Source organism: Trachurus japonicus, chromosome 6 (genome assembly GCF_045865225.1).
Source record: "Trachurus japonicus isolate A0001 chromosome 6, Traja_1.0".
NCBI classification, from domain to species: domain Eukaryota; kingdom Metazoa; phylum Chordata; class Actinopteri; order Carangiformes; family Carangidae; genus Trachurus; species Trachurus japonicus.
This window is the reverse complement of record NC_140912.1, coordinates 10,967,434-10,995,363: the sequence shown is the minus strand read 5'-3', so window position 1 is coordinate 10,995,363 and position 27,930 is coordinate 10,967,434. Positions and strand designations below refer to the sequence as shown.

The following is a 27,930-nucleotide window of genomic DNA, read 5'->3' as shown; positions in this document are numbered from 1 at the left end:
TTTTTAGATCAGTTCATTTCATTTAGGCATTTATATACTCTAATAGTAATAATGATGATCAGAAGTTTATTTAATTTGCTCGTGTCCTTGTACGATCAAAATGGAATTGCAACATTAATTCAAAAAAAGCTTTTAAATGTGACTCTTTGGTATTTGCTTATGTGCTCATCCCATATTTCATTTGTCTGCTGCTTTAATATGTAGGAGTTTTCATTAAACGACCACTTTAATTTAAAGAGAACTTTTAAAACACCGAGAACCACTGAATCCAAAGTAGCAGCAGAGAGAGCTCTGATCAGACTGTGAACATTTATTCAGGCCGGTCAGAGCTTCTCCTCCTCCTCTTCCTCCTCCTCCTCCTCCTCCTCCTGCTGCTGCTGCTGCTGCTCTTTGGGTTTCAGTATTTCAGTGACACACACCTAAGATGTCTTAAAACGAATGAGATGTGTCTTTAAAATGAAGCGAAAATAAAATGGAGATGTTACAAAGATAGACTCAGCAAATAGATTTTTTTTAGTTCATTAACACATCATTTACATAGAGTTTTAAATTGTATTTGAAGTGGAATTGTTAATTGTTTCTAGTTAAACACTGTTAAACTCTGCAGTTACTCTGGTGGCACACTCATGCTCTAATGTTGTATTTGTGTTTGTGCGACTGTGCGTGCATGCATGTGTGTGTGAGTATGTGTGGGAGGAGGTGTCCACTTATGTTTTATACATACCAAATGCATGTTGTCTGTATGTGTGTGAGCATGTGTGCACTGGAGGCTTGTGAAGTGTTTACTACACTTGTTTTTGACAGAGGCCATTCAATGAAGAGGTCAATTTATTTAGCATAATTGGTTTCCAGCTCTGGGGCTATGTAATTATGCTTTTTTTTTCATTACAGCTTGGATATTAGTGTTTCACTAAAGGGCAGAACCTCTCTGGACTTATTTGTGATGTATTGTGTTTAAGTTAAGCGCCAGGTTTACCCCTTTGTTGCTATTTTCATTGTGTTGTTTTTTGTTTTTGTTTTTTTGTTAATGTTGGGTTTATTTGGGGGGGTTTTGTGTCTTTTTTTTTTTTTTTTTACAGCAGAGGAAATCTCCTTCCTGTTTCTGCTCGGTGTACTGAACATCTGTTGAACTTTATGTTGCCAATAAATTAATACATTTGTTATATACTCTGACTGGTTGCATATCTTGTTATCTAATTCCCCGTGAGGACAGTTCTATTTAACGTTTTTCTATATGCTTGGGAAATGGTTGCCAGGCAACAGCTAAGGTCAAGCTTCTTGCAGCTGCTGACCCAATTAATATGGGCGATATGAGAAATAATGATACTATCTTCACAAGGACACTTACACTACGTAGCCTGCATACACATGAAGAACCTGCTCAGATTAGTATGAGTCCTGCTCCCAGCCCATCCGCTGCTTGATTTATGCCGGTGGGGAAACTGTTTGAATTTGTGATGGGTTTTGATCACCACTGGGATTTGTTTACAGAACATGTGTATGTGTTAATGAGTTATAGATCGGACCGAAAACATCTGAGGAAGAAAAACTGGACGCATTATTGAGAGAATTGGTTTAAGGTGGCAGCTCTGAGTCTGGGGGGAGCCACCAACCCCAGGGGGTGGGACGAGATAAAAATGAGGGTTTGTGAGATTATTAAAAGGATTGGAAATAAATGTCCTCTGTTATAATTTGTTTTGATAAATACTTGTAATACTTTTTCAAATGTTCACCCTTTAGCCAAAGTAGAAATACAATACAGCTCTAGAGATGGCAATTGGTCGTCAGTCCACCTCGTTGGTCTAGGAAACATTTAAACTATTAAACTATTAACAATTTTGTTCAGACATTCATGTTCCACAGAGGATGAACCTCTGACTATTCTTCTCCAGCCTCAGCAACAACAGGTGAGTTTATGGGCTACTTTTACATGTTAGCTTTATCACTGTCAACTACTTTGACTTCATGAGACCTTGTGAGCTAATACTTGATTTTGTTTTATTGATTTACATGTATTCATATTTGAAATGGGTGGCACAACATTGGGCAGCTCAGGACCAACAAGCTAAAATAAGACGGTGACCGTGGGTCTAACCATAAGAATGCTATAGCATTGTCACAGTGAGCATGTAGCATGGTAAAACGTCTCACACTATATGCAAATTATGATAAAGCCTGGTTCAACTTAAAGGTCCAGTGTGTAAAATGAGGGGAAAACAGTGACATACAGCATTCTGATTCTATTATTTATCTATTAAGGTGCGTTCACACCGGACCTTTTGTTTTTGTCGCTGTCGCTCGTATCGCTCCGGAAAAAACGCTCCGTCGCTCAGGTGCAGACGCTCGTCAATTTGGCACAGACTCGCATTTTCGCTTTGATGACGTCATGCCCACTGCCATGTGTCTCTGTTTACACCAGCACCACCGGGATTACGGCAGCCAATCAGAGCTGAGCGACGAGCGACTGACGGCCGGAGAGTTGGGATTTCTCATCTCGAGCTACGGGAGCGACTTGAGCGAAAAAACGCTCAAACGCTCCGACGCTCCGTCGCTGTCGCTCCGAGCCCCAGCGTTTTTTCGCCTGGGCGATTAAATGCTCCATCGCTCGTTTGCATTCACTTAACATGTAAACTCGTCGCTCGTTCTAAAAACAAAAGGTCCGGTGTGAACGCAGCTTTAAATAATTCTATTGATTTTCCATTCCATACAAACATGGCAGCGCAAGATGGCGACACTCTCCTTGCTATGTATATAAGAATAAGGCTAAAACCAAATTGATTTTATTTTATAGTGATTATTATATTATATGTTATCATACACTTGTACAAATATATTCATTGGTAGTATATTCAGATTTTGCCAATAAACCTTGACAAATATTACACACTGGACCTTTAAGGGACTGAATCCCAACAGAGTGGGAAGCAGTGGTTTAGTGGAGCAGCAGTTGGATGGACCAACATGTGACCATGACCCTTGGTCTAAAGCTCTGTGCGGCGGGCCTACATCAGTAGCTGTGTATCTTGTGAAGAGAATTGTGATCACAAAGCTTAACCCTGCCTCTCCACGCACTGTGAATTGTTAAGTCAATATTAATCGTATTGTGCCAAATCATCACAGCGATTATCTCAGGAGTAGGACACTTTCACACAGAGTGGGTCTAGACAGTTCTCTTTGCAATATTGTTCCTAATATAACATAACAAACCCCATCCAACCAGTCCCTTCTGTCAGCCGGTGCTGAGACTCACTGATCAAATAACACCCAGTACCGCTCAGCCTCCTACCAGCACTGCTTTCCAACCACTAATCAGACCAAACCAAATTATTCAATTAACAAAAGATGCCTGTCTGGACTATTGGATGAATGAAACCAACACTCAAAACAAACTTAATTGCTATCTGGCCCTGGCCTGTAGCAATCATGAATAAATATAAACTGGCAGAGAGTCTCTTTACTGTCAGAGGCACAAAGTGGAGACAGATCCTGACCACCTACAGACAGGGACCATGGGCTGGCCACAGAAAGAGCACAAAAATATGTGATAAAAATACACTTCCCCTTTAAAAAATGACAAATATGATATCATCACTGGGCTGCACATTGACCTCAGCAAGAAGGTTTTGGGTTTGATTCCCTAGGCCTGGAGTGGAGTTTGCATGTGGTCTCTAGCTTCCTCCCACCATCCAAAGCAACATGCACAGTGGTGACTCAAAATTGCCTGTAGGTGTTATTATGACTATGAGTGTGTGCGTGTTGTTTGTCGCTACATGTGGTCCTGTGATAGACTGGCCACCTGTCCAGATTGTACCCAACCCTCGCCTTATGTCAGCTGAGGTTGACTGCAAACCCTGCGTGACCCTGCCCAGACAGGCAGTAGATGGATTTAATATTATCAGAGAGAGAGAAAACTAAGCAGATTCTACTAGGAGAGGGACACACAGCAAACTTAGCTGCACCGTATGCAGCTGCATGTCACACACCTCATAATAAGGCGAGACACTACAAGTTTTTTCATGCACTGATCAATTTTGAGATTTTGGGCTATTTTTCTTCCTTAACATGTACAGTATTCTCCCAGAAAAGTCAAAATAAATGGTAGAAAATCCACATTTTTACTTCATTTTGTCTCTTTTGTTGGTAGATTTCTCCTAAATTCACCAAAAGTTAACATGCGACATACTGTGCTGTGCTTGTTATCTGACCCATGTCATATCAGGTATCATTGTAAAGCTCTCTCTCCTGAACAATGAGCTCCAAAGATTGTCATCTCCTCTACTGTATATTCGCAACCAATCGTAAAAGTATTATTTACATTAACAATCTATGGAATTTTACAGTACAAGTCTTTAGGCTGTTTTCTCAAAATTAGTTTTTCCTCATACCATGAGCCTGAAATCTCCACTTCAGCAGCACTTACAGACACCAAACCTTCCAGTTTTATCCCTTTCTATATTCTTAAGGTTTTTACAGAGGGGATTGTTGATATATTATTCAAAGCCTGATTTATACAACATTTTATTCCTAAAAAAATGGCAAAATTAGATTTTTTAGGGCTGGCGACGGTATTTTCTCATTTACAAAGTGATAAAAAGAGATATCCAAAATCCCCTCTGTAAAAACTTCTGACTCTAATAATAATAATAAAACAAGAATTTTGAAAGGGACTTTATTCATTTTTCAGATCTCAGTTCTGGAAATGTATGCAAATTAGCACATATTTCATCAAATTTTGCCTCATTTACATATTTAAACATAAAATTTGACAAAACTTGTAATACAAAAAAATATTTGTCTTAATGTAAGTGATAAACTTGGTAAGTTTCATGGTGATATCTGTTATTTAAAATTTTACCCTATTCACCTGTAGTGTCTCCCCATAAGCACAATAATGAAAGTGACAAATTCTTACCACTATACACACAGCCAATTATAGACATAGAACACACAAACACACATACACAGCTAATTGCTGTTTCTGTCATTTTCTTGTACATTCATTCTCTTTTTGATTAATTATATTGTTTTTTTCTCAACTCATTATTGAATTGCCCTTGACACTGCAATGTTGTTCACCCGACATTCATAGCAGTAAAGCTTTCTGAATTAAAATTGAATGAGCGAGTGAAAGAGAGACAGCAGGAGGGCAGAGAAGATATTATATACTTCAGGTTCTTCATAAAAGTATAGCAGCAATGTTAATAATAATGATCATTATTGTAGCAGTGGGTGTCGAGCAGGACTGTGGGGGTGGTACAGGAGATGGCTTACAATCACAGGTCCAGACTCTCCATGTTTGGAGGCAGACAGCGACAGGATGAGAGGATGAATACATACAGATGGAGAGGGAGAGGAGGAGGCAACAGGAGCTCGGTGCATTACTGTATGGGACGTTTGCCGACAGTCGATAGTCGTATAAATAGGGGACGGTTCAAGGAAAGTCTGCCTGGTCCGGGCTCATTACCTTCATCAAAAAGTAAAATTTAAAGGCTTCTCACATGCGTGGAAAGGGTCTCTGCCTCCAGACTGGATGATGGTTCCACAGGAGAGGAGCCTGACAGCTGAAGCCTCTGCTTGTGGAGACTCTGTGAACCACGAGTCAGCCTGTTCACTCCAGGCGCAGTGAGGTAACAAGGCACTCTGACCTCTTTATGATACAATGGTGCTTGACCATTAAGGGCTTGGTAGGTGAGGAGGAGGATTTTAAATTCCATCGTGGATTTTGCATGGATCCTGTGCAGCGAAGCTAATATGGGAGAAATGTAAACTCCTCTCCTAGTTGTCAGAACTTGTGCTGAGAAATTTTACATCAGCTGGGGAGTCTTTAGAGACTTGTAGGAGCAGCCTGCCTGATAATAAGGCATTGTAATAATCCATCCGAAAAAAGGAACAAATACTTTCAGGGTAGGGGAGAGCAGGGATGGTTGTTACAAGAGGATGTTGTAACAGCCTCACTTTCACCAATAAGGGATAACATTAGAGTCATGTGATCAATATCATGTGTACCCACTCATTCCCTGACATTGCATGTGAATTTGCATGGCCATGTGAAGAAGTGTGTAGGTTTTACAACCAAAAAACATTTTTACCTATAGGTCAGAAATGAATATTTTGGACCAAGCCTAAATTTTGACTAGTATCGATACCGTTTAAGTTTGTATTAGGTAACTTGTATAAGATGAAAGAACAGGTTCTTAGGTAAAATATGAGTAATTTCATCAATGTTTATTTCAAACCACCATGCTGGTACAGGCAGGGCCGTTGCTAGGAATTCTGGGCCCCCTGAAAGAATACTAAAGTGGCCCCCCCACTGACTTTTCTTAGACTGTGTATGTTTATCATTTTTTAATTAGCCTACTTTTTTTTGATGCTAATGCAGCATTACTATGAATATTAGTCGGGGTCTTATGCAGAATAATTCAGTCATTCAAAGATTAGACTACTGGGGGGGTTTGTGGGCCCTACTGGGTGCTGGGCCCCTAGAATTATCATCACCTTTCTCCCCTATACAACGGCCCTGGTAGTCAAACAGTGACTGAGAGGGGTGGGGATGGTTTTACCTTTTACCTTTGCTGTTTTATTAAGTGTCATTAAGTATCAACCATCTTTCCTGAAATTATACATGGACTATGAGCTGCTTCCAACCTCCTGCTGAATGTTTACATCCATACATGTTCACCATTAATTGGTATTATCAGAATATGTTCTTTAAGAAGCTTTCTACTGTTAGGATCCACACCACTGTCACTGTTCTTCATTTAACCATCAGTGATGAGTTTTATTCTTCTTCCATAGGAGGATGCTTTAGTGTTGGGATTTGCACAATAAACGTATAGGTGCATGTTCTTGGTGTTTTCTGGTCAGTTTTTAGTTTTTAATCTCACTGTTAAAATTTACCTCAGGTCGTGTTACAACCTACCCTGATAGTGGGGAAGGTTGTAACAGTGGCACTCCTTGCATTTGACATCTAATAGTGAATTCTGTGATATAGTTTGAGAAGTTTAAGACACTGCTTTTTGTGTCAAAATACAGTATGAGAGCCTATTTGAGCTGAGACAAAAAGTGTTGAAACCATCCCCGGTCTCCCCTATGCCTGATTTGTAGTTGATATAGCTGAAAACAAGCAGTACTTTAAGTCTGTTTTGTGTGAGAGTTAAAATAAAAAACATATTCCAATCAATCTAAGCTATTATCATCAGACAATCTGTTTCTGAGGTGTTATTTTAATCCTCAATAAAAAATGTCAGTCTTGCACTTTTAAAGGCAAATATGAAGAAAAAAAACACACAAAAAAACTGCTGTATGAAAACAAGTCGCTTGTTGTTTGTCTGGAAAATCTCTCATTGCCACAGAGTATTAGCAGTTTGACTGAGGCCTCTTCCAAGTCTGCCACTGAACTGAGAAATGAGATATTGATTCCTGAAGGACCATGCAGTAATTGAGAGAACACATCAAAAACTGGAGTTTCAAAAATGTTTGTGGGGTGTTGGATCCTGATGCCAATGTTGTGTTACCACTGTATTGACCTTCTCCACAATGCAGTGTGGATACATTCATATTGGCAGCATTCACGATCGATGATGCTCTGCTCTTAATTTAATTTTTTTTTTCAGGACGCTTCCTTTTTTCTTGTGTTTGGGTTAAAACCTTCTCTCTTTTTTCACATTCTTCACTACGAGGTGTTTGAACAGATCTTTCACCCCAGAATCGGAAAAAGACACAAGCACTAGTTTAAAAAACAACAACAGCTAATGTTATCCCTACAGCTAAATATAAACCAGAGCAATTCCCCAGAGGAGGAAGCCACAGCAACTTATCAACTGGAATCTTCTCCACTGTCTTTGAGCTATCCTCCAATTAGATCACTGCATCATGTCCTGGCATTGCCCATCACTCCATGTTGACAGCTCCGTGACTCTGGGAGACCCTGTGAAATTTATCAGTGCAGTCAGTCCCAGCCAGCTCGTCGCTCTCTCCCTCAGTCCCTCCACTAATCCCAATGGTTCCTGTCCCCAGTGGCCACTCTGGAAACAGAATTCATCACCAGCCCCTTCTGCAGGTTTCTGATACTTACAGAGGAACATGTGGGTTGGATAAATCTCTCAGCACATCCAACATCTCACTTGGCGCTCTGAATCCCCAGACGAGGGTTTGTGATAATGATGTCTGCCTTACAGTACTATTCCTCACACCAGGGTGAAGTTTTGTCCTTCTTTTTGGAAACCGCGTTTTAAAGACTTACTGTAACATTTTGGCATCATCGGATAAGTCAGTGATGAATTCACATATAAGTAATGTTTTTCTTAACTTAAAAGAGACTTTCTTCATTCTTCTGAGCTTTTTGTTGCATTGTCCAGTCTCTCTCAGCAGAGTTTGCGATCTTCATGGCAACTGAGATCATTTCCAGCCACTGTGGAAGAAACTGTGATGCAGTCTCTCTCTCTCTCTCTCTCTCTCTCCTTTCTAACTGTTTTATGTTGTTCTTCACATTACTGTAAATCTTATTTTTCATGTTGATTGTTTGTGTTTAGGAGGACCACTTGACAAGCCCTAGGTTATTTTTTTTTGGTTTCTCTTGCACATTTATCTATTGTATACATAGTATGTTTTTTTATCCTCATTCTACTCTTTTATCATGCTGTTACCATTAGTTATATATATACGGTAACACTTTAGATTAGGGAACACATATTCACCATTAACTAGGTGCTTATTAATATGCATATAAGTCGCTTACTTGCTCCTTATTAGTAATTATTAAGCACCTTATTCTACATAGCCTTATTCTACCTCATGAATTAAGATTTCTCCTGATATTAACTCCTAATTATCGCTTATTCATTGTAAATTAATGTATTAATGCTATACTAATTCAGAGTGATACTGCCCCTGTACAAGGCCCCAATAACCCACTGGTTATTCACATCATTATTCAGAAACAACAATGCATTAATTTACAATGAATAAGCGATAATTAGGAGTTAATATCAGAAAAAATCTTAATTCATACATTCCTATATATTTCCATGTGCTAAAATGTGTGTTAATTCCATGTGCTAATAACAAATAAATGTTTGATTAAACTAGGAATTGTTTGCCATTGTCCAATAAACTACATGCAATAACCTGTCTTTCCATCACTACAAAGTCTTCCAACAAACTTGTTCTTTTTCAATGACAGAACAAACACATTTTGTTTTTGTATAATTCGACTACAGTAATTGACGGAGCACATCCTGTTTATCAGCACCAGCAAACATCTGGCTCCCAGATGTAGTTAGTAGCAGCGAGTCTCGGCTACAACTGTAGAATTTTATAAATAACAATTCAAACAAACAGTTTGACTTATTAAATTGGAATTTCTTTTTCTTTTTGACAAATAGTCATAGTTTCAGTGTGATGGAGCAAATTGGTTCCTGATGAATTGTGATTGCAGCCCCAGTTAAATCACAAAGAGTGTAAAGCCTTTTTTTTAACTGATCTCTGTAATTTCTATTCAAAGTGGCTTCTCCTTGTGTTTCGTTTGAGGCTCCATGTTTGTGTGTTAGTCAGTCAGTCCTGCATGTTGCTGCAAACTGACGAATACATAGAAAAGAGAGTTAACACTGCAGAGATGAAATGTAAACATTCTACGTGTTGCTCTAGTCTGAACCTCATATATCCGCGTAATCTTGTTCTTTGCTGCAAAGATGGTGAAAGCCAAAACATATGAATACTTTGTGAGTAACTGCGTGCTCTCTGTTCTCTCTTTTTTGACAGAAGTAATCATGAAATAAATTGGTGTGCGGGCACAGTGTATTGCTGGCTAATGCATTTTTTTCAATTTAAACTCCACACTAAAGTAAAAGTGACTTTTCTCCGTCGCCTTGCTCCACCAGCCACAATTGCAATGATATGTGTGGTCATTAACAGGGAATATAGGACAGGCAGTGAAGTGGACTCCCTGTAGGTCCAAGCATCTGTTGCAGAGGGTTCAGCACTGCCATGGAAAATTGGACATTTAGGAGCCAGCTGGAGGACCAGTCTGCCCTGCTGTGCCACCACTACTCAGGTGCCCACTGGCTTGGTGCCACCACCAGCTAGAAGCCACTGGACCAAAGCAGGCCAGATGGTGCCCTTGCCAACCTACGAGCAGCCGCTGTGAACTGTCCACTGTCCCTCGTCCTATCATTCAACTCAGGGATGAGTTTAGAGTCATGATAACCTGAGGTAAAAAGTTTTTTTTTTCTCTAGGTGGGGGGGAGTAAGGTGCAGGGGAAAAAACTCAAGTGGAGCGGAGAGTGTGTGTTGGAATATAAATAGATCCCATTACGTTACGTGTTTGTTAATGTAAGCAGCTGCGAGGTAGAGTCGGGGAATCAGTTGGTAAGAGAGCGACTGCTCCACAGGGAAATAAAGTCATCTCCAGGCTGAACTCATTTGTCTGTTGCTGTGAACTGATAGATAATTATATTAGGAGCTTTAAGTGCTCTTCTGCGATACAAGTATTACTACCATCTCCAGAGGCGCAGGACAAAAGCAGGGAGGAGAGGAATCTGTGTGCTACAACGGGAAGAGCCATCGCTCTGCATCTCAATACGTGGATGTTGAAGTGTATTCAACACAAGTGACTGCATTTGAAAGTCCATATCATGTTAGAAGAAGCCCACCAGTCCTGGATCAATGTGAGCCATGAATTTGCTTTTACTTATCAATACTGCATCAATGTGTATGTCACCTATAGGTAAGGATCTGACAGCCAGAGGCATGATCTAATCCCAGCATGCGATAATAAATATTGATAATAACAACAATATAACAATATAAAACAACACATTTTATGATAAGAAGATGTGGTTGTATAGCTGGTAGATAAAAATGGCACCAAAACAATCCAATATCCCTTTAGATGTATGCTTCATACAGAAAACTACATTTTTTTCAGGTGCTGTGTTTCTACATTCTGACGCGCAAGTGCACATATGGAGCAGACTGCATTAGGATGCTCTGTGATTCACTCAGGTGACCTGCAGCTGTGGCGTAATGTATTCCTTAGCTGCTGGTGCTCCTGGGCAGATCTCCTGACTGGGAGTGCTGCTCAGTGATAATACAGGTAATGTACCAACAGTGCATGACTACACACACACACACACACACAGCCCCATGACAAAAACCTGAAATTACCCCTTTAAGTAATAGCAGCAATTCCACAAAGTTCCTTGCCCTCCTTGATGCACCATTTGAGTAAAATACAAAGAATGTATCAGCAAAATCTACTTATATAAACACAACGCAGCAAAATGCCAATTGTGAGTGTTATACTATTACATAGTTTATTGTTGCCTTAGTATTACCTCTAAAGTGAAAAGGAACGGTATCACTTCTATAAATTGTAGGAGGTTGAAATAGAAACACAAGTAGCTCAAGTACCCAAACAGAGGACTTAAGGAAACCTGCTGTCGTTTCCACAACTAGTTATGTATCAAATAAGGAAGAAAATTGTACACAATGTATTTTAACAATTGTCCTATATAATCATTGAATCATGAAAAAAATAATATACAATTAAAATGTCATTTAGTTGTATTCTGTCTTTTGTTCTTGTTCATGATGGTTTAAAAGTGAAGTTTCATTCTTGGCCCTGGAAACAGCAGTTGACTTAAATAATCTTAGCTCAAGCTCCTTTTAGTCGCTGTGTGAGCTTCATGAGCAGATTGAGTTTCCTCAATTGTTAAAGGGATAGTTCAACATTTTGGCAAATTGGCCCATTGCCATAATTGCTATAGTCATAGCAGTAGGTTCATTACCTTTAATTGTAGGTGTAAGCTATTTTCAGTACAGCGGAGCGCAGCAACAGGCTGCTCAGAGCTACGCTATGGAGGCTAAGGGAATTTCTTGGTTTCCCTCATTAAACTCATCAAATACAAAATCCCAAGTTGTGACCTGCACAACCACCACGCTATGAGATAATGACGGAACGATACGAAACGGAGCCGTTTTCGAGGTAAATACAGGGTAAATACGGAGACTGCTTGCTGAAAAACTGTCCCTGAACGCAACGCGCATCAGCGGTTTTGTATGAATTTACCTCGAAAACGGCTCCGTTTCGTATCGTTCCGTCATTATCTCATAGCGTGGTGGTTGTGCAGGTCACAACTTGTCTACAAAAGCGCTGTGGAGTTTTGGGATGTTGAATTTGATGAGTTTAATGAGGGAAACCAAGAAATTCCCTTAGCCTCCATAGCGTAGCTCTGAGCAGCCAGCTGCTGCGCTCCGCCGTACTGAAAATAGCTTACACCTACAATTAAAGGTAATGAACCTACTGCTATGACTATAGCGATTATGGCAATGGGCCAATTTGCCAAAATGTTGAACTATCCCTTTAAACTCCACCTTCAGGCCAACATGGATGCAGCTTCTTAAAGGGATAGTTCAACATTTTGGTAAATTGGCCCATTGCCATAATCCTTATAGTCTTAGGAGTAGGTTTGTTACCTTTATTTGTTGGTGCAAGCTATTTTTAGAACGACGGAGCAGAGCCGTGAGCTGTTTAGAGCTACACTACGGAGGCTAATGGGATTTCTTGGTTTCCCTCATCAAACTCATCAAATACACAATCCAACAACTCCAAAACGCTCTGGTGGACAAGTTGTGACCTGCACATTCACCACGCTATGAGATAATAACAGAGTGTTACGAGACAGAGTTGTTTTCCAGGTTAATACATGCAAAATCGCTGATGCGCGTTCCCGTCAAGGGCAGTTCTTCGGCAAGCAGTCTCTGCATTTGCCTCGAAAACAACTCCATCTCGTAACGTTCCGTTATTATCTCATAGCGTGGTGAATGTGCAGGTCACAACTTGTCCACTCACTGAGAGCTTGTGGCTCTGTTCTAAAAATAGCTTGCACCGACAATTAAAGGAAACAAAGCTACTCCTAAAACTATAGGGATTATGGCAATGGGCCAATTTGCCAAAATGTTGAACTATCTCTTTAAATGTGGTCTTACAGTAGTCTTCAAACACAATGTACATGAATAAATGAAACCCATACACAAGCCAAAAGACAAGAATTAAATGTAAATGGAAATACTTTATTTCACTATTACACAATAACAAGCTTGGAAAGAAAAATTACAAAAGAGAGAAATGGAACAAAATGCTACAAAGCACCACATAATATAGACGACTCATAAATGTGGCAACGAAACCTTATGCTAACTGCCTGTACTCTACCTAAGTTATCATCATCATCATCATCATCATTGAGAATTTAGAAATCAGCAAAAATGTTTGGACATCAAGCACAGTCATGCCAGTAATAGTAATATCTTACAGATTCATGTAGCGATGACTCGGAGTGGGGGACGGTGATCCTTAAAGGTTCACACTTAGTGGTGAGACAGAACAAAGAGAGTGGGTTTGAGGAAACTGTAGTCCATCATCTGTTTGGTATGATATAGGTTTGTATTTGGTATAAAGAGGAGTTGAGGAGGCAGACGTGGGTCACACAGCATTTGCAAAAAACACTTTTACCAGGGCACCAGGTGGGTGGAGTTCACCATATAGAATATAGTACAAGAGCTAGAAATCAGTGGAAAGTACCTGAAGGTTAATTTTGTACAATTGTCCGTATCTGACAACGTGTCATATGTTATCCTGATGAGTAACCACCATCCATCTGGTTAGCAGGCTAAATCAAATGCAAACTATGCAAACACTATGTGACCCACCCCTGTGAGGAGGACAGTGAAGAGACATAGGGGTGGTGTTACTTTTTTTGTTGTTTTTTTTTTACATGGAGAACACTGTACAGGTGCCTTCAGATCTGCCAGGACTAAAGGCACATGGGGTCCACTGAGCAACAGATGTGTCCATTCTGGAAATGAGAGAAAAAAAAAGAGAAGGCACATGAGTAGATTATCGTCACACTTTAACCTCAGGTAAAATGAAAAAAAAAAAACCTTTCTGAAGCTCAGCGGATCTTATTTTCAGGTGGCGGTGGCGGTGCAGCATCCTGACTGAGACTGAGTTTGACATTAAGGATTGCTCTGGGAATCATTCTGGCACCAACTGATCCAAGGCAGCGATATTCTCAGAGGAATACAAATGTGAATGGTCACAGAAGATATTCTGCTCTAGACTGTGATAAACTCTCTGGATCCTCAAAGGTTCACAGGGGGACAGCGCCGTATAAACTCAAACCGCCTGCACGGACCCTAATCAGAATGCTACGGAACAGACTGCGCTGGAAGAAGCACCGTTCCAAAACACTAAGTCTGCATTCGTGCATTTGAATTCAGTGTAAATCTTTGACATTTTTTGAAAAGATGGCATAAAGACTTTGAATATTTATCAGTTCATCCCTTGAGAAATGCTGCAGTCTTTTGTCTAAGATGTGGACATCATTGCCAGGCAGGCAGGGGGAGAATATGTTATCCTAGAAACGCTGGAGAGCGAGGCAGACTTGGTTGGTGGATTAGTCCTAAAGCTGAGGCAAACAATTTACACTCACAATTGGTAATGAAGAGGAAATTCGACTGCATAGTTTACTCTCTGTGTGACTGTTCTACAAAACTCCCAAACTCCTAAAGCATAAAAAAGTTGTGGAGGGCAGATTTCTCCACCTCATTTACTAGAACTTATTTCACCAGTTTGTTCCAGTTCTCTAGACAGACAATCTGAGGCTCTGTATCCTGTAAGTACTGTGTGTGAAAACACGTGTGCTTGTTTAACACAGTGCAGAGGGGAGAGCAGACTGTGACTCCCTGCTGTAACTGAACCAGAGGCCAAGAGACGAGGGGCTGACAGATGTTTGCTCAGTGCAGGTTTCTCCTGGTCCAAGGTTTCACTTTCATTTTTATTTAAAGGATTCAACACTCTGGGAAAATCTGCTTACTGCCCAGAATGAGATGAGAAGATCGATACCACGTTCTTTGTCCATAGAACAGGGAGTTGCAGCCAGAACCCGGGCTAACACAGCCCAGCGTAACGCATGGAAACAGCTGTCTTGTCATTACTGTTGTTGCCAGGCAACAGGCAGAGACTTGGGAAAGTGACATCACCAATTATTTTAACACTTAGTTTTTTTTGGATGGATATTTTACAGGTGAGGTTGATACCTTCGGACAGAGCCAGGATAGCTCTGTCCTCCTGTTCCCAATCTAAACTCATCTAAGTGTCTGTAGCTTCATATTTAGCGGTCAGACACAGGTGGTGACAAATTAGAGGAAAAAACTAAACAAAGTGTCTCAGTAAGGTGTTGGGACAGCGTGTGACATACAGTTTCAGTACTCCTTGGCACACAAGTCTCTGAACTCTACTTATAAGTGTTTTCCTGATGGTGGTGGAGAGGGACGTTTACTGTGTAAGTCCTAAGGTGCTCAGCTGGTCATAGAATAGGATTCACATAGTTTCCATACTTATCAAACCATTCAGTAACCCCTCATGCCCTATGGATGGAGACATTGCCATATTTACTACCGTCTCTCCCATAGATCTAAATGCACTGTGAGCCCTCTGTGGCATAGTGTTGCTCTCAGGCAACAAACCACTTTTATGGTGCCCTCATGGCCCCTTATATATTCTCAAAATAAAATATCACTTAGAAAGAAACATGACAATTCTGTGACCAATGAAATGTGGGACTGGAGTTTGACTGTGTCCTCAGGGGCTGAAGCAGTTCTTACTGGAACTAAACCTAGACGGGACACAGTAGGCTACCAGCAAATGGTGGAATAAATATCACTTTTTAACATGTCTGAATTTGAATAAGAATGTAGAAAAAGTATGCGAAGAAACATATTTAATTAAGTAAAGACGCTTTTTGTTCATATTTATATACTATAACTGTGGTTTCTCATTCAGGGCAATGCGCAGTTGGAACACTTCTGTTTGGATGATAACATGCAAATGAGATGTGGTGGGATGTAACTGTCACCACAATCAATGCTTTTGCTGTACCATCTACTAGTCCTTACAGGAAATGGATGCAGGAACAATTTTTGATGCATTATCAATTATTGCCAAGCTCCCCCCAAAGTTATTTTTTTCCCCGAATAAAAAGAATGTATGCCACAAAGGGTTAAAAACAACCAACAGCAACATTGGTGCCTCAATGATCAACTTAAAATCCTTAGACCTTAAGCTTTTGCTGTCTTGCTACAAAATCAGAATCTCCTGGGCCGACCCAGAATTAGAGAACCTGTGTAGAACGACCAGGGTTTATTATGTCAAAATGTCAAATTACTGTTTTAAGAACGAGCACTGATGGAATATCTATCATATTATTGTGAGGAAATATAAATGAGACATGATGGTACACAATCTATGGTCACTAATAACATCACACTTAGACATTTGAAAGTGAATAATTCTCAGACGGAGCATCTTATTCATCATCCTCTCTGCCCTCTATTATGGTTTTGACAAAAAACAGCAGCTGTCACCTCCGTAGAATAAGAACAACATATATTCTCTCCCTTGAGACACTCACTGTCGTGTCTTAGTTTGGTAAATATAGTGGTGGGTGCTCATTTCTGCATTTTTGCCAGCTTTTATCACTGCTCTTATACATTTGGTGAAATGTGTCTTTCCTGTGAGCATAAGGTGTGTGAGCAGATCAGTATCAGCACACCAACAGCTGCATCGACACCTCTAGGCATATTTATCACTATGTGTAATAAAAACAGCAATGAGGTGTTAAAGATGCACAAATTGCCTCCACAATGCAAAGTCCCGACCACCGTGCACTCTTTTTTTTCCCTTCTTCTGGAAAGCAATAGGAGGACTAGTTTGCGCGTCTGCCAGCCGAGCCTGGAGCCTTACCTTGCACTGGCACAGGGTGCACTCGGTGCCGTGTTTAATCCAGGAGGAGCCGCTGAAGCGTGAGATGTTGTGCTCGTCCGTGCACGTCTTGGTGATGTCGTTGCGGATGGTGTCGGCCTGGCAGGGGTCGGTGACACAGCGGGGACAGCACTCGCCCTCAGGCACCACGGTAAACTCACAGTCCACGGGCGGGCACGGCAGAGGCCAGCAGTCCACCTGCCCCTGCTGCGAGGGCGGAGAGAGAGGGAGGATTTGTGATGGACGGACAGACGGACGGAGAGAGAGAGAGAGAGAGAGAGAGAGAGAGAGAGAAAAGAGGAGAGAAAGTTGAGAATAATCTCTGCTGAGGCACTCGTACATTTTCCGCGCCTCCACAAATTACCATGCAAATACACATATTTCTCCTGACGCTTTGTGTTTGCATGCTAGAGGGAGCGTCCCTGCTTGATTAAAAAAAAAGAGAGAGAAGTTGTTAAAGTACCTAGAAAATATAGATGAGCGGAGCAATCTTCCAACATAGTCAGCAGTTTTTTTTTCAGACTGTGGAGGTAAATGCTGCAGCTTTTTAATTGACTTGTTCTAGTCCCACTCTCTTATTGTTGTTCCAATATTAATCTCACGGCAAACTTTCAGCGCAGAAAGCCTTATTGGATTTCTCCTGCTGCTGTCTTCCAGCCAGAAAACAATCATATCTGTATTTTGGCCAACTTGACACATCCTGCCTCCTGTATGTGAGGTTTTACTGGCCTGACCCACTTCTTCTTCTACTGTCATCCGGGAATGTTTCTGCTACGCACCTTAGCAGCAAATAAAATGTGAGTTTAAAGGGATAGTTCAACATTTTGGCAAATTGGCCCATTGCCATGATCCCTATAGTTTTAGGAGTATGTTCGTCACCTTTAATTGTCGGTGTGGAGCAGAGCCATTAGCTGCTCAGAGCTACGCTACCGAGGCTAATGGGATTTCTTGGTTTCCCTCATCAAACTCATCAAATACACCAAATACACAATCCAACAACTCCAAAACGCTCTGGTGGACAAGTTGTGACCTGCACATTCACCACGCTATGTGATAATAATGGAATGTTACAAACGGAGGTAAATTCATGCAAAACCGCTGATGCATGTTCCTGTCGGGGGCAGTTTTTCAGCAAGCAGTCTCTGCATTTGCCTCGAAAACAACTCTGTCTCGTAACGTTCTGTTATCATCTCATAGTGTGGTGAATGTGCAGGTCACAACTTGTCCACGAGAGCGTTTTGGAGTTGTTGGATTGTGTATTTGAACCCAAGAAATCCCATTAGCCTCCGTAGCGTAGCTCTGAGCAGCTCGTGGCTCTGCTCCGCCGTTCTAAAAACAGCTTGCACTGACAATTAAAGGTAATGAACCTACTGCTAAGACTATAGGGATTATGGCAATGGGCCAATTTGCCAATATGATGAACTATCCCTTTAAACACAGGAGGAGATGCAAAACACACACACACACACACACAGAGTTATAAGAGGCTCAATGCACAATGTTTCCCGCAGGGGATATTTAATATTACTGAAAATTGTGCGGTTCAGCTTTTCAGATACGTTGTTGCAAATTAGCTGGGCTATAAAGCCCAGCCTCATGCAGCGCTAATGCCCACTCCCTGCGTCCATGTAGTGTGTAAACATTTGAAGTGGGGAAATCCCCCCGAGTGGCAACTCTCTGCCTGCAGCCAGAGGGAGGGATGGGATGCAGCCTGGGGTATCTGTCCTACTCTGCGATAAGGGAACGCTGTCCTCTCTGTCTGTTTATGCAGACGTGGCCTATGATCACAAAGGAGGAAGAGATTTGCCAAACAATCAGCTTTTATTTGCCTTTCACACAGAAACAGTGTGGATGTGTTAACTTGATCAAAGTGCAAAACTGAGGCTTCTTTTTCATTCCTTTGTGATATTTCGGGAGGTTATTATTTAAATCTGAATTTGCATTCAGTGTCCACCGGTATCTCTGTAATTTAATCTCTTTGCCTTTACGCGGACAGATGTAAGGATTTGCTGTAACAAAATGCCTCCAGGATATTAAAAAGTGGTGACATTTATCTTTGCCTGGGAATGAGGCGGCAATGATCACGCTCTTTCTTTTATGTGCCTCAACCTAAAGCACAACCTATGGCTAAGGAACTCAATGCTTTTGCTCTTTTTTTGATCTTCTGGTGATTTAACAAGATAGCAAATCACAAGTGGCTCATGCAGTCTCTCTCTCTCTCTCTCCGCAAAGGGCCACAATCTTGATTTCAAATGATTGCACGGCCAACCGGAGAAGGATTCACATCTCGGTCTTGAGAGAATGTTTTTGCCCCATCTGCCTGCTGTCGCTGTGTATTTTAAGGCCCCACGCTGAGCCAGCGGACAGCCGCGGCTCTGTTAAGTGTGGGAGCATTCAAGGTTCATTTCACGTCCCTGTCACGCCACTGGAGTCCCTGTATGGTATCGCGCCGCAGCCTTCTCCCTCGCCGCCCTTTCAAGTGCTCGCTCTTTCTTCTCGCTGGCTGGTGGTCCTTTAGCTTCGCGTGTCTTCTCCTCTCTGTGCATCTTTAATCCAGTGTATTTACGTCTGTCTGCCGCGTATGCATGGATGTATGAGAGGATGTTGCTGCGGCGACAGGTGCAAGTACACACGTGTTTACATGTGTACGTACTTATGTTTGTATATATGTGTTGTCGGTGTTGCCTGTTGCTGCCGTGTCGTCGCCTCGACAGACGAGCCCCCTTGTTCTCAAATGTGTTTGTGTCTGCTTGTGTCAACATATATAAGTGCTTATGGTGAGCGGGAGCCTCAGCCGGAGTGAAGCCGAGCGAACCCATTTTCAGCCGGCTGTGCTTCCCCGCCGCTTTCTCAGCTGAGCAGTGATTTTCAAACTCTCCTGTAATGGCTTTCTGTAAGAAATCCAAAAAAAAAATCAGCCCTCAGGTCCGAGCATCGGGGCAGCATTACAATGGCAAGAAGAGAGAGAGAGAGTGTGTGTGGTGTGGAGGGTAGGGGGTTAGAGAAGTGGCATTGCTGTTACTGCTCAAACCATAAATCCATCAGACCGGAGCCAACTTATATTAGCTACGAGTATGACTGATCTTTAAAGGCAACAAAAAGCAAGGGAAAAGAAAAAGGAGTTGTAAAGTGCTTGTCTGAGATCCACAGTCAAGATGATTTGTGAGTCACTTGAACGGAGGGGGTGACACTGTGGTGTGAGAGTGTGTTACAGTGGAGGGTGAGTGAGACACAGAATGTAAAGCATGTTATTTGCATTTCATGTGCATATATGTATATATCTACAGTGGGGGAGGGGCAACACAGGTAGAAGATGTAGTGTTTTTTATCAAGCTGATTGGGGAAACGCTGATGAAATGCACGGTGTAACCCCCTCGGAAACTGTTCCACAGCCCCCCCCCTCCACAGCTGAAGATGTCAACATCAGGAGAACAGTGCATATGTCTCACTGTGAAATATTCATGTGGAAAACGCAAACGTTGTTTTGTTTTAGTATGAGAAATAGGACGGCATGCAGAGGACACTGGAAGCCACGGAAACAACAAATAACTCATCAATCAAACAAAAGCACGCACTTTGCACGAGCTCACACAGATGGCACACACACACACACATACCATTTCCTCCAGTTCTCTTAACCTTGGAAGTATCCTTCAAATAAAAAATGTGTAATTCCATCACAGCAGAGAACAGTGCAGAGGCTCCTTTTGAATTCTTTAAAATCTCACTAATCACTCACTCCCCCTTTTCTTCTGCCACCAGATGAAAACCAATCTTCATTTTCTCCTCTCTGCTGACTTCCTATTCACCTCTTAATCACTCCCCCTCTCTGGCCACAAAACTTCTCCCCTTGACTTTCTTTGCAGAGCCCATCTCTCATTCGTGAGCATTTCTGCAGAGCCCGGCACATTTGTTACATTTATCATGCAGGCTCAGTGGCACAGCATTGAATAAACAGTGTTTTAACTTTTCATGGTAAAATGGCTGTGGATTTAAGCGTCGACTAAAATTCCTGCTATGTGAAAATTTCATAAACACGAGGTGGAGGAGGAGGAGGGGCGGGGGGGATTGGTTGTTAAAGGGATAGTTCAACATTTTGGCAAATTGGCCCATTGTCATAATCCCTATAGTCATAGCAGTAGGTTTGTTACCTTTAATTGTCGGTGCAAGCTATGTTTAGAACGGTGGAGCAGAGCCGTGTGCTGCTGAGGCTAATGGGATTTCTTGGTTTCCCTCATCAAACTCATCAAATACACAATCCAACAACTCCAAAACGCTCTGGTGGACAAGTTGTGACCTGCACAGTCATTCACCACGCTATGAGATAATAATGGAACATTATGAGATGGAGTTGTTTCCGGGGCAAATGCAGAGACTGCGTGCTGAAAAACTGCCCCTGACGGGAAAGCGCATCTGCTGTTTTGCATGAATTTACCTCTAAAACGACTCTGTCTCGTAACGTTCTGTTATTATCTCATAGCGTGGTGCATGTGCAGGTCACAACTTGTCCACCAGAGCGTTTTGGAGTTGTTGGATTGTGTATTTGATGAGTTTGATGAGGGAACCCAAGAAATCCCATTAGCCTCTGTAGCGTAGCTCTGAGCAGCTGGCAGCTCTGCCGTTCTAAAAATAGCTTGCACCGACAATTAAAGGTAACAAACCTACTGCTATGACTACAGGGATTATGGCAATGGGCCAATTTGCCAAAATGTTGAACTATCCCTTTAATGTATGCGTCTCTACTCACCAGGCACTGGCACTGCTGGCAGTTCTCCACCCACGTGTCCCCGCTGCCATAGGTGAGCAGACCGTTCTGGTGCAGACACTGGCTGCTCAGACGAGGGTCGCACTCCGGGCAGCAGAACAGGTCGGCGTTGGGGTTGTCGCAGTCGCACACCATCCTGCGGCACATGACTTGGCCGGCCTAGCGGGGAGAGGAGCGGAGCACAGAACACACGGGGCGGGAATTAAACATTGAACACACAATGCATGAGCACACAATCATATACATGCATGCACAGACAAAGCCATTTGTATAATGGGATCATTAAACATGTATGTTGATCGTAAATATTGTACAGACGGCTGCCTGGCTCGTCCCCGGCTACTGTTCTGAAGCTGTGTTTCACGGTTAATCGGCCTCGGCTCGTACCACGGAGAAGACACCAACACTGAGATATACTTCTTGAATACTGATGAACGGCAGTTCTTCAGGGGTTCCTGTTCATCAGCGTGCTGTTTGAAGAAGTGTTACTTTGCTGTCTTGTTGTCTCAGTGATTTAAGGTCCCTTCCACATATGAGAGCCGCTCTGGGTCTGGATTCAATTTTTGTCACATATTTCTCTCCTGCTCACTGCTGTCACTGCTTTTATGAGTAACTCTGCAGGCCATAAAGGAAATAAATTTAGTGATGTTTATTTCAGACACAATGCTGGCCAGACACATGAAAATGATTCATTAGCAACTGCCTTTGTCTCGATGCTGAATCGATTAAAGTCATTTTCTTAAAGCAAATACGCCCCGAATCCTTTGGTTACAGCTTCTTAAAAGTAAATATTTGTTGGGTCTCGTGGGGCCTCTGTGATATTAAACCTAAACATCTTTTGGATTGAGAGCCATGGTCAGGCAAAATGAGATGTGAATATATATTGAGAGGGTTAGGATATCGATGTTTTAGGGCTCTGCCGTGTCAATGATCATACAGTATTGACGCCGACTGCATCCATTATTAAATCACATGCTATCACATGGGAACACATCAAAGGAGTCCTCACTGTAACATGGAGAAAACAGCCAATACTGGCCGAAACACATAACCCCCCTAGGAAAACTTAATGCATTTACTTGTATGCCTCAATTAGAAGGGGAAAGATGAGGGATGCGAGGAAAGGCATGTGGCAAACCAGTTTAGTACCTGGTTAAACAAAATGTAGAAAAAAAAAATCTTTCAACAATAAGTCTTAGTGGGAATTCCTTCATTTAAATTTAAATTTACAAAATAGATGACAGTTAATTGACTTGAAACTGCACAGTGTGTGCACAGTGTTAAATTTATTGCCGCCTCATTTAGGATTCTGGACCACTTCAGTGCCCATGAACCGCAGCGATACCTAGAGTTTCTGTAAATTGTTTTTTTTTGTCACGCTGATTAATCAAAAGTATTTTAATATTTGAAATGTTTTAGAAATTAGCAACCCGCAAAGACAAACTTACTGATGCGGTAAACCCCACCCATCTGCAGCTCCACGCAGACTGAAACAATGACGCATTTGCATATTGCATGACCTCAGTCTGGACACCACGCAGTCTGTCTCCTCTGAGATGTTTGACCTTGGGTTCCCTCGTCACTTAGTTGCAGCTCTCCATCTAATATCCAGCTGTGTCCGCCCACCTCCAAAACAATAACATGTTTACTCCCCTGCTCCTTCAACCGCTCGATATGACTAATTTTGACAGGCAGCTCTTCCATCTCTCAAATCAATTAATATGACTCATTTAATTAGGGACCCATTTCTGCCCTGGTCCTTTGTAATCAAATGAATAATTTGCTGCTTGATCATTCACTACCGACACTAATCCACTATAATCACCTTCCACTACCGCCAGACACTTGGTATTAGATTGAGTGAAAAGCTGAAATGCAAAGTATGACTGGTCCGTGACCTGATAATCATGAAGGAAAAATGTTTTTGGGATGATGGAATGAGTTTTCTGGACCAACTGTTCCCAAAAGCCTTGTCACTTTGGTGTCAGAAATCAATCAAAACAGCAACATCAAAGGCCCCAGTCACTCAGCTAGACCTTTAAAAATCACTATGTATAGCTCGTGTACTTTAATTAAATTTCTCGCCACTGTGGCATCACCGTCATTGTCAACAGCACTGCCACATCAGGGTCTTCTCGTGCCAGTGATACTTTCCGCACTGAATCTTTCCATGTCACTTTTATCCTACAAATCTCCTGATTTATTCAACAACATGGATAAGCAGTAAAAACTTGCACTGTCTTTCATTTTGAGTACAACTGGATTAACTCTGTGGGCACGACTCACCCTCTCTGCATGGTTTTGTTTGTTCACTTGTGACATTTAATATAGCAGTGGATTTTAAAAAGCCCAGTTACTCCAAAAATTGGCAGAGCCTAATTCCCCAGTGTTTCATAGTCAGACAGTAGCAGAAGCTGGCTCACTAGCTACATTAGCAGCTAGCACAATTGGCAAGCTAGCCAACAAGAAAACTACAAATAAAGCCAAATGATTTAAATTTGTTATGTTATTATACATTACATTATTTATAACCGGGCAGTATAGCTCATTAGCTACCACCTAGCACAACGGCCTATGGCTGGCTGACAAAAAAAAAGCTCCTTGACAACCCTAAAAATAAAGTCAAATTATCTAAATTTGCTAAGTTATACATTATTTATTTATTTACTTATTATAGGCAGTAGCAGAAACTAGCTAGCTACCACCCAGCAGCTCGCTGATAATATAACCTCCAAGAAAGTCAAAAGATTTAAATTTGCAATGTTATAGATTATTCCTTTATTATAGGCAGTAGCAGAAACTAGCTCATTAGCTACCAGCTAACACAATAACTACACTAGCTTTCTGATATCTACGGGTAAGAATAAATGACAAGAAAAGCCTGGTAATTTCTGCTTCTGCTTCTGTTTATCTTAAGATGTAAGATGTGAATCTATTGGGGTATTATTAATACTACATAAAACTACTAGTACAGTAGTGGCAACATACAATTGTGATAGAAAACCTTAATATTTTATTTTTGAAAAAAAAAAAAAAAAACCCTTGGCAAAAGCCAGTAGGTATAAACAATGTATAAAATGCCCCAGGCCTCTCCCTGAACATGCCACTGGTTTAAGACAATGCAGTTACATCATTGAGTTCATCATGTATCATGACAGGTAGTGAGTCAATCATGAATGAATGAACAACATTCCCCAAGGAAATAATAGCTTTTGGCTTTTTTGTGAATAGCCCTTAAAGGTCAATTAGCAACAAAATCCACATATCAAAGTTACAACATCTGACCTTGAGAATGCTTCACAACAATTGATTGTTGTGACTTCAATCGATGAATCGAATCATTTTCTGTGATTCAGCATTTTTCAAAATGTCAGTGATTGGTTAAAGTGGAGCAGTCTGTTTACAGGACAAGACAAGGTGACATTTGTTGCTGATTGGCCCTGTGGGAGATGGCATCATTCATGGGGAAGAAGAGGGGTAAGGTCGCTTTGTTGTTCTTTGTTCCACTTGTCTGTCTCTGTCTGTTACAACTGAGCTACATGTAGGCTATATACCTCTGCTTTGTTCCTCTCTGTCTATCTGGGTATTTCTCTCTCAGCTTTCTTTGTCTCCATGTTCTCTGTGTCCATCGTCCCCAGTCTCTTACCTGACAGGAGCAAACAGAGCACCTATCGCTGTCCAACACCCAGATCTGTCCACTGTGCTTGACCTTGTTGTCATGGATACAGTCACCGGTACAATTGTGCCCGTGGGGGCACCTGCAGTCATAGCCTCCCTCCAGGTTGAAGCACACAGTGTCGTTGGCACAGGTGTTCCTCCCCGTCTTGCATTCATTAATGTCTATGAAGAGCACAAAAAATATGACATCACACATATGCTCCATGCAGATTACACAGTTTCTGCATGAGTTCTGGGTTTTTTCATTACAACCCTGGTATTTCTGCTTTAACGACACGGGGTAGTTGAGAGAGCCTGTCCTGTCGCAATATGGTTACAAATTCAACATGTGTCATTGAGTCGATGTGCAGTCGATGTTTCTTTCCTGAACAGAATACTGACCCACCCTCTGCTCCTGTAAATCGCTCACCATAACAGTGGCACAGCTTCCAACTTTGCACTGTAGAATACAGCGACTAAACAGTTTCCACATGGAGTTTACAACTATAATGTAACCCAGAAACCCATTTTTGGTCAAATTATATCTTTGCTTTGTTAGACGCAGACAGGCTCCGTTTTGTGAGAGTGCCTTTATGTGCTTTTTTTTTTCTCCCTCCCTGTTCTCTCTCAGCTCAAACTGTCAGCCACGATGGGGTCAACGAGTGGAGCAGCGCAAGCACTATTGTTAAAGGCGACGCTTCGATGTTACTGTAGATTGAGGGTTTCCATTTTGACAGCTGACACTTCTCCTGACAGGATGTATCAGAGACACCGTTCCAGGAAATGAACAGGCAGCGAAAAGAAAGCTGATGTTTTTTTGAGACAAACACACTGGTAATGACATACCTATCCTGCCATATCAACACTTACACTAGAGTAACAAAACATCTTGTAAAACTAGGGTTTCGATGAAGCATGACTCACATATTTCAACAAGGTTTAGGCTAATTAAAGGACAGAAATCAAAGAGAAGACTGAGAAAAAGACATAGATGTACAATTAACAGCCATTCAAAGGAAGAGTAATGGTGTGTTTGCAGTAATGGGACTTTGTGGAGCTAGAGGATGCAAAAAGAAAGGCGACATTGTTACCACACTAAAAGGTAAGCTCAGGCTTTAAATGGAAGAAAAGAACATCAACAAGAGCCCAGCTTCAAAACATAAGAGACATTTAAAGATGTAAATATTGATTTAGAAATGTAAGAAAGGGAAAAAAAATAGAAAAGAAATTATTTCTATTTAAAATCTTTGATGAATCATCCCCTGAAACCCCTTAAAATGTTTATTGTTGTCATTCATTTTATTATATCCAAACAGTGTGAATTCTTATATACAACATGTTGTTCTATATGTAATGAAGTGAAATGTGTGTCCTTTATACATTGAACACATGTGAAGCTAAAGTTTAACCCTAACCCTGTGGTTTACATTTGATGAAGTCAGATTTGTGATTTTTGGTGGTTTTTCTTTTTGTGTCAAATGTTTTAAAAAAAAGTTATTTTTATCAAAGCTGCAATTAAAAAAAAAACTGGATGTAAATTCACACTTTTCTTCACCATATTTTAAACATTTATGTAAAGCAGAGGTGGCACACTCACCTACACATGATTCCCCATTGGCAGAAAACAAGCCGTTGTCATGGTAGCCATCGCGACACTCACAGTGGTACCAGCCGGGCAAGTTGACACAAGTGGATTTACTATCACACTCGACAAAGCCATCGGCACACTCATCAATATCTGAGGGAAGGATGAGAGGAGAGGAGAGGAGAGGAGAGGAGAGGAGAGGAGAGGAGAGGAGAGGAGAAGAGAAGAGAAGAGAAGAGAAGAGAAGAGAAGAGAAGAGAAGAGAAGAGAAGAGAAGAGAAGAGAAGAGAAGAGAAGAGAAGAGAAGAGAAGATACACAATCAGTATCATGTTGGTTTCAAAATACCCTCATTACATTCAATGGGCTATTGAGCTCCATTCTTGCCTGGTAGGCAAATTCAGAATTGACTGATTCATAATTGATAAAACAACGTGTCTAGCATTTGAGTGAATCTTCTCCATAGGATTTATTGATCAAGCATAGCCATAGAAGGACATCTGCATCAATAAAAGATAGCAGGGAATGAATGAATCTAATATAAAAAAGCCTATTCTGAGAAGGCAGAGATGCAACAAACTTGTGTTGTGAAATAGCAGTAAAAAGTCTAATACAGTGTAATCCACCAACACATCAAGGCACACAAAGAAATCCAGAGGTGAGCACACACTTAGATTGAACTTTGCTTGGACATAAAAGAGTTTCTATGAGGTGATGTGAAGAGGCTCAGCAAAAGGCTTTGACACATCTTCTACCACAGCCTGTGGGCGGTTGTAAATACAGGGAGCTGGTGCTTGTTTTCACAGAGCTCCACTTAGAAACATCTCTGCCTCTGCCTCCTTCTTCAGCTCTTGTCTTTAAAACAAGAGTGAGTTTTTTTTTCTTTTTCCACCTCCGTCCTCTCCTTTATTAGTCTCTTCTTTGTCCGTGTTAACTTGTTTCCAGGGAGCAACGCTGCATCTTTTGTAAGTCGACGTCAACCAAGAACAACCCCACATGATTTTAAACAATGAGCCTAATAGGCGCAGAGAAACAGATCACTCTGATGTTTCAGATTATATTTAATTAAACTGAGGACCAGACCCACACCAGAGAGGAAATAC

General features: G+C 41.4%; 1 protein-coding gene across 1 annotated transcript in view; it reads right to left on the bottom strand.

Annotated features, from left to right (window-relative positions):
• Positions 1–13,050: 13,050 nt before the first annotated feature.
• The window catches only part of nell2a (neural EGFL like 2a), a 93,401-nt gene continuing 78,521 nt past the window's right edge, over positions 13,051–27,930 (bottom strand). The window contains exons 16-20 of the mRNA XM_085778703.1: positions 26,842–26,982; positions 25,234–25,427; positions 21,570–21,746; positions 16,805–17,029; positions 13,051–13,856 (exon numbers count right to left, since the gene is read on the bottom strand). Of these exons, the coding sequence (XP_085634829.1) occupies positions 13,815–13,856; positions 16,805–17,029; positions 21,570–21,746; positions 25,234–25,427; positions 26,842–26,982 (779 nt within the window). The 3' untranslated portion in view covers positions 13,051–13,814. The remainder of the gene's footprint in view (positions 13,857–16,804; positions 17,030–21,569; positions 21,747–25,233; positions 25,428–26,841; positions 26,983–27,930) is intronic.